Source organism: Lactuca virosa, chromosome 9 (assembly GCF_052849685.1).
Source record: "Lactuca virosa cultivar CGN04683 chromosome 9, Lactuca_virosa_CGN04683_v6, whole genome shotgun sequence".
Taxonomy (NCBI): Eukaryota; Viridiplantae; Streptophyta; class Magnoliopsida; order Asterales; family Asteraceae; genus Lactuca; species Lactuca virosa.
Genome location: NC_136434.1, coordinates 83,971,147 through 83,981,174, shown reverse-complemented (window position 1 = coordinate 83,981,174; position 10,028 = coordinate 83,971,147). Strand labels below are relative to the sequence as shown.

The window sequence follows — 10,028 nt, the reverse complement described above, 5'->3', positions numbered from 1 at the left end:
ATAAAATATCAAAAAGGAAATTATAAAAATGGTATGGCCCACATGTTATTATATGGTCCAAAGTTTGACTGAGACGTCACTTCAATCGAGGCCCCTCTTCGTTGAATATCGAGATACTACTTGTTCCCTTGTTCTAATTACGAAATTGCCCATTCCCTTTTTTATTTTTATTTATTTTCTTTGCTTTCTCTAATGACCAAACGACCCTCTAACTAACTACCACCCTCTCATAAATCCATATTTCAATTTTCATATCACATCTTTTATTTTTCTTATTGTTTGTCTATGACTATCTATTTATTCTATAAAAAGTTAGAAAAATGATAATTAGTTTTTATAAAATATAGAAAAGTCCTATTAAGTATAATATAACTTATATCTAAGGACAAAATTGTAAAATTAGATAAAGACAGAAGATTTTCGTTCTTTGTGGGCATTGAAATGGCATGGGTAAAATGGTCAATGAAAAGTGAGTAAATCCATTTTTGTTGTATACAAAGTGATAACAATAATGACATCTTTGCTTTGATTGGTTTGACTACTGAAACTCTCTTCCCTTTCTCTCTTTCTCTCTCTTTAAAAACACAAAAACAAATACACATCTGCTTCCTAAATGCACAGTACTACTACTCTTAAATATTTTCCCCAAACTTTTCCTCTCTTCAAAAATCTCCTATTTGTTTTGGTTTGACTCCTTTAAAAACGTTTCTAGGGTTTGTTCTTCACAAATCTCACAAGTTGTCAACAGATTTTAAACAAATTTTGCAAACAAGATTTGTGGGTTTTCTTATTTCTGTTCTGTAAGGCCATCAAGATCAACAAATTGGAACAATCAACGGCGAAAGGTCAATTTTCCCCAGGTCAGTTCATGTTCTTCCCTCTTTAGATCTTGATTTATGAAGCCTTTTCAGACATCTCTTGAATTTCATCTTTTGTTTAATTTCTTTGATTGTTTTCGTTGAAATGGGTCTTTTGAATCTGGGAATATGATAAAGATTACATCTTTTACACCTCGTCGATTGAATTTATCCGTTATTTTTAGTTTCAAGTATATTATTATCTGATTAGCTGCTTGATTTCTGATAAAAACACATTCAGTTTTTAGGTCAGGCTTAATTTGATCTGTTCTAAATCTCTTCAAGAATGACAGTAGTCAACTCTTTTTTTGAAATCGGATCAGTGAATATATGACAATCTGTTCTTAAATCAGTGATTATTTGTAAAAATTTAGGTTTTTTTTTTCAGCTTTACCAATTCAAGAATATAATCACAATTTCTGTATGTACATCGTTATTATCTTTTAAGATGTTTATATTTTCATTTTGTTTTACGCAAACTGTTTCTGATATTCAATCTGCAGTGAATAAAACGCAAAGTTCTTGAATTTCAAAGACGATGGGGTGTTTAACGGTGTTAAAAGGCAAGAAAAAGAAATCAAACCCAAACATTCACGTAAAACGAATCAACCCACAAGACCCGACTCCAACTACATTACCCGAACCACTAACCCAAACCCGGTCCCTACAATCCGCACCACCAAGCTTCCGAACCAGGGTCAAACCGGTTCAACCCAACAACCCACCAAACACTAGCAGAACACGAGCCCTATCAGCACCTTCTACCTTGGATGCAGCCGAACAAGACGCACTTTCATCAGCCGAATTTGAAGAACACGAAGAATCCAAAATCCGTGGCAGCGGCGGAGGCGGAGGCGGAGGCGGGTTGCCGCCTGTCCCGCAGCCGCTGCCGCTTCCTGCACCGCATACAGCCAACTTGAAAACCATGGGAAGCTTTAAAGTTGGTGGCGGGAGTGGGCTGCTGCCGCCTCTTAATACTTCCGGCCCTCTGCCACTTCCGCCATCGGGAACCACCCATCTTCCGCCAATGATTCCAGCATCTTTACCGACGTCTGGAACACTTAAGAACTTCACATTTGAAGAACTCGCAGCTGCTTGCCACAACTTTTCACCTGAGAGATGCGTGTCTGAAGGTCTTTCTTCTGTTATGTATAGAGCTTCTTTTGGAGAAGATACTTCTAATTTAAAGAATCTTCAAGCCACTGTTACAAGTCTCCATCCTTCATCTCAGGTAAAGAAAGGACCCACAATATCAGTAACAGTAACAGTGTATCAGTAAAATTAACATCTGTTTTTCTGCATTTTTTTAGGGTTTGAAGGAATTTGTGAGTGAAGTGAACACACTAGCATCATTGCAGCACCCTTATCTTTGTAAATTGATTGGTTTCCATGCGCGTGAGGGATCTGATAGAAGAATGTTGGTTTACGAGAGGCTTTTTCATGGAAGTTTAGATCGGCTTTTATATGGTAGAACAGATGGCCCACCTATTGATTGGAATGCAAGAATGAAAGTCGCACTTTGTGCTGCTCAAGGGCTTACTTTTTTGCATGAGGAAGGACCATTTCAGGTAGTCAAAGAGTTGACTTTTTTATGAAATTTTGAATATTGAAATATGGTCAAAGTTTGTGGTGTTCATTGTTGTGATGTTTTTATATTTGCAGGCGATGTTTCATGAATTTTCAACTGCTAATATACAAATTGATAAAGATTTTAGTGCAAAGCTTTCGGGGTATGGATGCATAAGTCACATTCCTGAAACTGACATCTCAAATAATTCGGTTGTAAGTTATTTCTTCTTAAAACTTTCTTTTTATAATTATATTTCAAATAATCGGATAAATGATTTGTAAATAATATTTGACAAAACCGACGGGATAATTGGTAAACCGACGGCATAATTGGGGAAATGAAAGGAAATTTTTTTTTTTAACGAGGGACAATTTGGTAAAACTTAGGACTTAATGAAAGCTACATTTCCTTGACTTTCTTTATTAAGTCGTTTTTTCCATGTTAAGTAAAAAATAAACCCTTGTATATAACTTATAAAATTAAGTTATATCCTCGTTTAGTTTGGAAAAGCGGTCAAAATGGTCATTTTGTCAAAGATTAACGAATGGGATGTTATTTTTGACAACTCAAGGACCAAAAATTTGAAAAAACCATAACACATGGATAAAAAAGGTAAAAAGATTCCTTTTTTGACCAGATCCAAAAAACCACTATACCATATGGAAGAAAAATGTGATTTACTTTTGTGGAAACGTAGATGCTAAACGGACCATTATACACTTCCCCTTTTTTCATTTTCGCAATTGTTACGGTTTGAAAAGCCATCCATTTAGCAAAATTACATATATACCATCCTTGAGCTTTTTAAACATTATTAATGTATGTATGTTTAAAATGTGATTCAGGCAATGGGGAATCTTTCAGTAGAGACATTAGAGAGAGGACTTTTAACCCCAAAAAGCAACGTATGGAGTTTTGGGATCATCCTCCTTGAATTGCTTACAGGGAGAAAGAATCTAGACAGCCGCCACCCAAAAGAAGAAAGAAACCTAATCAAATGGAGTAGACCCTTTTTAGCAGACGATAGCCGCCTCTCTCTAATCATGGATCCTCAGCTAAAAGGGCGGTTTCTGGCGAAAGCCGCCAGGACAATGGCGGACATAGCCCAAAGATGCCTTCAAAAAGAGCCATCAGAAAGACCAACAATGAGAACCATTGTTGAACACCTTAAAATCATACAAGAAATGAAGTTTTCATGTAGATTCCCGCTTCAAGAGCCAGGTGGCCCAATCAGTAGGAAACACATGGCGAAATCGTTGAGTTTGAATGGGATAATTTATCCGGCACCAAGGCTGAGCTACTCGCCATCGCCGCCACCGCCGCCACGGCTGCCGCCGTCTCTGCCGCCACGGAACTGTGCTGCGAATCTTGCGATGGAGGGGATGATTGTGGACCGTCAAGAAAGTCGGAGGTCATCGGCTTCGGGTAGACGGTCTAGTGTAGAAGGGTTTTGAATGTTAATAGAAAGTTTTTTTTTTATAAATTTTTTGATTTTGCTTCCTCTTTCTTGAGGTGGATGTTACTAGATATAGAAAGTGGAGGATGGATTTATATTTTTGGATGTTAGGTTTTTGTTTTTATTTTGTAGATAAAGTATTTTGGTTTGGCTTTGGGCATATATGATGCCAAAGGTTTTATTGATAATAGTAGAATCAGTTTTCTTGTATCTATAAATGTTCTTATTTCAAAATAATTGTGGGTTTAGCTGTTTAAAGTTGTAATGATAAGTATTGAAGGTGGTGTTGAATAATTACTTATTGAAGAGAGTTTCAGATGAAATGATTATAAAGAAGAAGAAATAAGTTACTTTATTTTTCTCATCATCAGTCAAGCTGTTGCCAAAGTTGAAAGTTCTTTGTTTGGTTCCGGAGTAGTCAAATGTTCATAATCGAAATCTCTTCATTCAAATGATTCGATGTAAGAATCTTCATAATTGAATTAACTTCATTTGCTTTTACTAATGTCAGACCAAAAACAACTAAGTCCATATAAAATTACAACTCCTATAGAATATAATATAAGTTCTAAAATAAGCATTTTTCTAAAAATAGCAAATTTGCTTCCCGTAATAAAAGATTCTTATATTTACATTTTTTTCCCTAAAATAATTTTGATTAAACACATTTTATCCTTCATAATTTTAAACTTAAATTATTGATAATTTTAAGTTATATTTTTAGTTCTTTACATAATTGTTTTTATAGTTTTTATTTTTATTAATATTATTTTTTATTTAAATGTTAGTTAATATGTTTTAAATACATTTTTAAACTTTATTTTGTATGTCTCATCCATACATAATTATTTGCTTCCAAACCTTATTTTATACTTTTATGATTCACTTTGAAAAGAAGTTATCCGTTCCAATGTGCGGAAATTTCTCCTAAAAACCTTATCCATGTGGAATTATGTTTTTCAGCATACTAGGTTTCCGCAGCATCACGCGGACGGTCCAAACCCTAGTTATTTTATATTTTTTAAGTATGTCATATTTTTGAAAAATGACATTAGTTGATATAAACATGTTAATAAATAAAAATATTAAATAGTAGTTTATGGTAATGTTATTTAATCGTTGGTATTTTTATCATTTAAAAATTTTGACAATTATTTTTTTTATGATATGGTTTTCAATAAAATATATTTAAATCTTAGTTTCTGTATATATTCAAATATATAAATGAATAAAAAAATAAAAAATAAATTCATATCTACATATGACTAGGATGTAAATTAAATTGTTATGAAATGCAAGAACCAAAATGGACAAAGTTTAAAAGATAATTAACATGTTAGAGAATATTAAATGTTTGAAGTAAGGGATTGTAACGCTCGTGTTTCTGAGCTAGGCATTAATGTTGTTATAATAATCTAGGTTAACCTTTGTAACTCATTTTGAAATAATAAGAATGTGTTATTTGAGTATTATATGTTTTATGCTAAATTATGTGGCTTAATTGAATTAAGAATAAAAATAAGTGTAAAAAAAATAAAATATTAGATAAGCTCGATATCTATGAAGGAAGTTGTAGTGGTCGTGGCAAGGTTTCCGAATATATAAAGAATGCTGAAATCCGAGTTATAACGAAGAAGTTATGACCTGTCGAAGTTTCGCGACGGAACCGGCACGACGCTGAAGGACGTAAAATATGAATTTAAGATAGAGCGATATCTAGCCTTAGTTATCTAAACGAAAGTTGTAGAATGCGTTAAACCGAGAGCGTGCATAAAAGGGCATGTGAGGCTGCCGACTTCTTTTGCCAAAATTCTTTCTTTCTCTCCCCAATTTTCCTCGTTTTGCGTGCAAGAAATACCCCGAAGCCCCGGTATTATTCCCGAGACCCGAGGCAAGTTCCGAAGCCCCGACGATCCCGAGAAGTGAAGTTTCCGAGCCGAAAACTCTGCCCGCAAGAAGCCCGGTTTTCAAGAAAAACATCCCGGTTTTATCGGAAAATATTATTTTAAGAGACGAGGTGTTGTCCGATCATCGTCTTATCATGTGAGTGTATTTTCGTTTTCTTCTAACACATAGATATGAAGTATTCTTTATAAAATATGTGTTATGTGTTTATATATTATTTGTTTATTTGAACTAGTTGTTGAACGGATGTTTTGTACAGGTTTTAAGCTGTATATAAATGTATATATTTTATCTACTAATATGTTGGGTAGAACATGGGTAGACAGTTGGTGTGTGATAAATAAAATGATGAGAGGTCTCGTTGTTGTTGCTGATTCAGTCATCTAGCGGAGTTTAGATGACGACCACAGGCTTTTCTAGACAGTCCAGTGGAACGCTAGCAGACTCATTACCTGTAGGTGTTAATGAACTTGGGTGTTCATTTGTTGTACTCCATCCCCCTCATGGTTGCCTTTAGGACATCTATTGTTAAGGAAACCCCTTTGCAGTAATGTCCGTCCCGATGAAAATCCTGTATTTGGTCCCTTGTAATAGTTGTTGCTTTAGGGACATAAAGTGAGGATAACGGGAATGGGTAATCGGGTTATTGTTGGTTGATGAACTAAATATATTTATTTATTGTGGGTTGAAAACCCTATATGCTCACCAGGCTCCCAAGCCTGACCCACTCAGTTTCTTTGTATTACAGGTAGTGGCGCAAGAGCATAAGTTGGATGACATTGTCGAGATATTTTTGGATTATAGACCAGTAGTTATATGTAACTGTTGTAAGGTCTATATTGTATTGTTTATGCTTTTGGTCTGTATCGGAACATGACATCCCGAGTTTTGATATATAATGAAAATACATTTCTTTAAGAAATGCTTTGATAAACTTTATTTTATCATGTTTTGTTTTGGGGACAATTTTCCGCAACTCTTTTAAATCAATGGATTTACTCTGAAATTATTTTAAAAGCATAAATGAAACCGGTCTTTTATGGCCGTGATTTTGGGGATGTCACAGTTGGTATCAGAGCATTAGTTTAAGCGAACTAGGAAATTGGAGGATTTCTAGACTTAAACTTAGAATGCTAAGTGGAGATTTTGAGATAGTGTCTGTTATACTTTAGACACGAGCACTAGTTTATTTTAGGAAAGTTGCCTAAAATGCTTTTATGTGCTAAATGTTATATGTTTGCCATATATGATATTATTTGTTCGGATCTATGGTTTGTTGCCAACCGGATCTGGAAACCTTATGTGTTTAGGATTCTAAGCGTATGATTTCGGTATTAGAACTAGCATGTAAACGTTTCGGAGTGATAAGGATGATTTGATTTCTATCGTAATTGAGGATCTAAATTCACCTTATTCGGCCTATAGATCAAGAATGGCAAGAACAAGAAGCGGAGTTGGAAACGCGAACGAAAACAGGAATCAACCACCTGTAATCGAGCAAATACCTGTTGTAGCTGCTGCACCTGAGCCGGTGACAATGGGTGGTGTACAATTGATGATTCAGACGATGTTGGATCGTCAGATGGAAGAAACTAGACGTCTGCTTCAACAAAATCGTGAAGAACTTTCAATTCAAGTTGAAGAGCCCGAAGTGAATGGAGGGCCGTCGGAAGGAGGTAACTTCAGTGGGACTGTTGGTCAAGCCAACCCACCAATTGTTAGGCAGAATAATCACGATGGAGGGAATGATGGCCTTGGATGCAAGTACAAAGATTTTCTGACTTGCAAACCATCGACCTTCACTGGAAAGGAGGATCCGATTGGAGTCATGGATTGGATCTCAGAAATGGAGCTAGCCTTCATGACGTGTGGTTGCAGAGGCAAGTTGCAGACCACTTTCGCAGTACGTCAGTTCAAGGGTGGAGCTGTTCGATGGTGGAACACTCTGGGGAAGACCCTAAGCCCTAATGAGCCACTGCAACTGACTTGGGCAGAGTTCTTGGTGCAGTTCAAGTGCAAGTTCTGCTCGGCCCAAAATCTACTGGAGTTGGAGAACAAGTTTCTGACATTGACAAAAGGCAGCATGTCAGTTGATGAATACACTAACGCCTTTACAGACAAAATGGAGTTTGCTTTGCGCATCGTTCCAGATGAGCTGACAAAAGTTGACCGGTACGCAAAGGGACTTCCGTGGGAGTACGCAGTGCCAGTACGTCAGGCACCTACTCTAGAGGCAGCTATCTGGGCTGCCAAGTCTGTTGAGGACATGATCAAGGGAAGAACCGCCAGCAAAGTTGAAGTTGGTGATAAGAGAAAGTTTGAGGGAACTTCAGGTTCCAGCAAGAAGAACAAATCTTCGAATCCTAATTCGAAGAAGTTTAGAGGCGAATCGAAATGGTGTGAAAAGTGCAAGAAAAAGCACTCTGGGAAATGTAGCGAGGATGTGACCTGCTACAAGTGTGGAAAGACGGGGCATTATGCCAATGAGTGTCCGTCCAACAAAAGAGTGTGCTTTGGATGTAACGAAGAGGGGCACATTTTGAAAGACTGTCCTAAAAAGAGGAAGGCAGCAAAGCCCAACATTCCACCAAAGCCGAAGGCGAGAGCCTTCCAGATGACACTCGAAGCTGCTAAAGAAGAAGCTGATGTCGCTTCAGGTACCTTTCTCGTAAACGAATTGTCTTCCCAAATTTTATTTGATTCAGGAGCCAACTACTCCTTTATATCGCATGAATTTGGTAGAAAACTAGCTTTGCCTGTTGATAGACTAGATAATGCTTTATTAGTCGAAGTTGCTAGTGGCAAGTTTATACCTGTTAGCCATCGTATGAAAAACATATTAATCGACCTGAATGGGAATAAGTTCCAAGAGGAATTATTGCCTATCGAACTTAACGGTTTCGACATCGTGTTGGGAATGGATTGGCTTAGCGCCAATGATGCCGAAATACTGTGCAAGAAGAAGATTGTAAAAGTAAACCCGCTAGGGAAAGAGTCATTTATGGTGTATGGGGAAAAACACAAAGTAAATTCTGGAATCATCTCTCTAATGAAAGCCAGAAAGTGTTTGGCCAAAGGATGTACATCATATTTGACATTCGTGATCGATGCTAAGAAGGAGAAAAAGGAAATGCAGAGCATTCCTGTCGTGTGTGATTATCCGGAGGTATTTCCCGAAGATCTTCCCGGATTACCGCCTGATCGACAAGTAGAATTCCGTATTGACTTTTACCAGTAACCACGCCAATAGCAAAATCACCTTACTGACTAGCACCGACGGAGATGAAGGAGCTAATGATGCAACTTCAGGAGTTATTAGACAAAGGTTTCATTAGACCTAGTTCATCACCCTGGGGAGCTCCGGTGTTATTCGTGAAAAAGAAAGACGGGAGTATGAGAATGTGCATTGACTACAGAGAACTGAATAAGGCAACGATAAAGAATATATATCCATTGCCGATGATTGATGACCTGTTCGATCAACTACAAGGTTCAAGTTATTTTTCAAAGATCGACCTAAGGTCAGGATATCATCAGCTGAAAGTAAGAGAGCAGGATATCGAGAAGACTGTATTCAGAACACGATATGGACACTACGAGTTTTCGGTTATGTCGTCTGGACTAACCAATGCTCCCGCAGGATTCATGGATTTAATGAACAGGGTTTGTAATCCGTTCCTTGATAAATCTGTGATAGTGTTCATAGACGACATTCTGATTTACTCGAAAAGCCAAGAGGAGCATGGCAGACACTTGCGAGAAGTGTTAGAAGTCTTGAAGAAGGAGAAGCTGTATGCTAAGTTCTCCAAATGTGATTTTTGGATTCGAGAAGTCCAATTCTTGGGTCACGTGGTCAACCAAGAAGGAATAATGGTTGATCCAGCAAATATTGAAGCTGTGATGAAGTGGGAACAACCAAAAAGTCCCACGGAGATCCGAAGCTTTTTAGGATTAGCCGGATATTACCGAAGGTTTATCCAAGGCTTCTCTTCGATCGCTACTCCATTAACAGCTTTGACTCACAAAGGAGCTACTTATGCTTCGAGTGATAAGCACAAAGAAGCATTTGAGTTGCTAAAGAAGAAGCTATGTGAAGCACCGATTCTTTCTCTACCCGATGGAGTTGAAGACTTCGCTGTCTATAGCGATGCGTCTGGTGTTGGGTTGGGTTGTGTTTTGACCCAAAGAGAAAAGGTGATAGCATATGCGTCTCGACAGCTGAAAGAGCATGAAAAGAACT

General features: G+C 37.2%; 1 protein-coding gene across 1 annotated transcript; it reads left to right on the top strand.

Moving 5' to 3' along the window:
• Window positions 1-541: 541 nt before the first annotated feature.
• On the top strand, window positions 542-4,093 carry ATSIK (Protein kinase superfamily protein). The gene is made up of 5 exons (XM_079071164.1): window positions 542-860; window positions 1,361-2,088; window positions 2,168-2,425; window positions 2,520-2,639; window positions 3,273-4,093. Exons 2-5 carry the CDS (start codon window positions 1,396-1,398, stop codon window positions 3,879-3,881), a joined length of 1,680 nt encoding a protein of 559 aa, XP_078927290.1. The 5' UTR covers window positions 542-860; window positions 1,361-1,395; the 3' UTR covers window positions 3,882-4,093.
• Window positions 4,094-10,028: the final 5,935 nt, after the last annotated feature.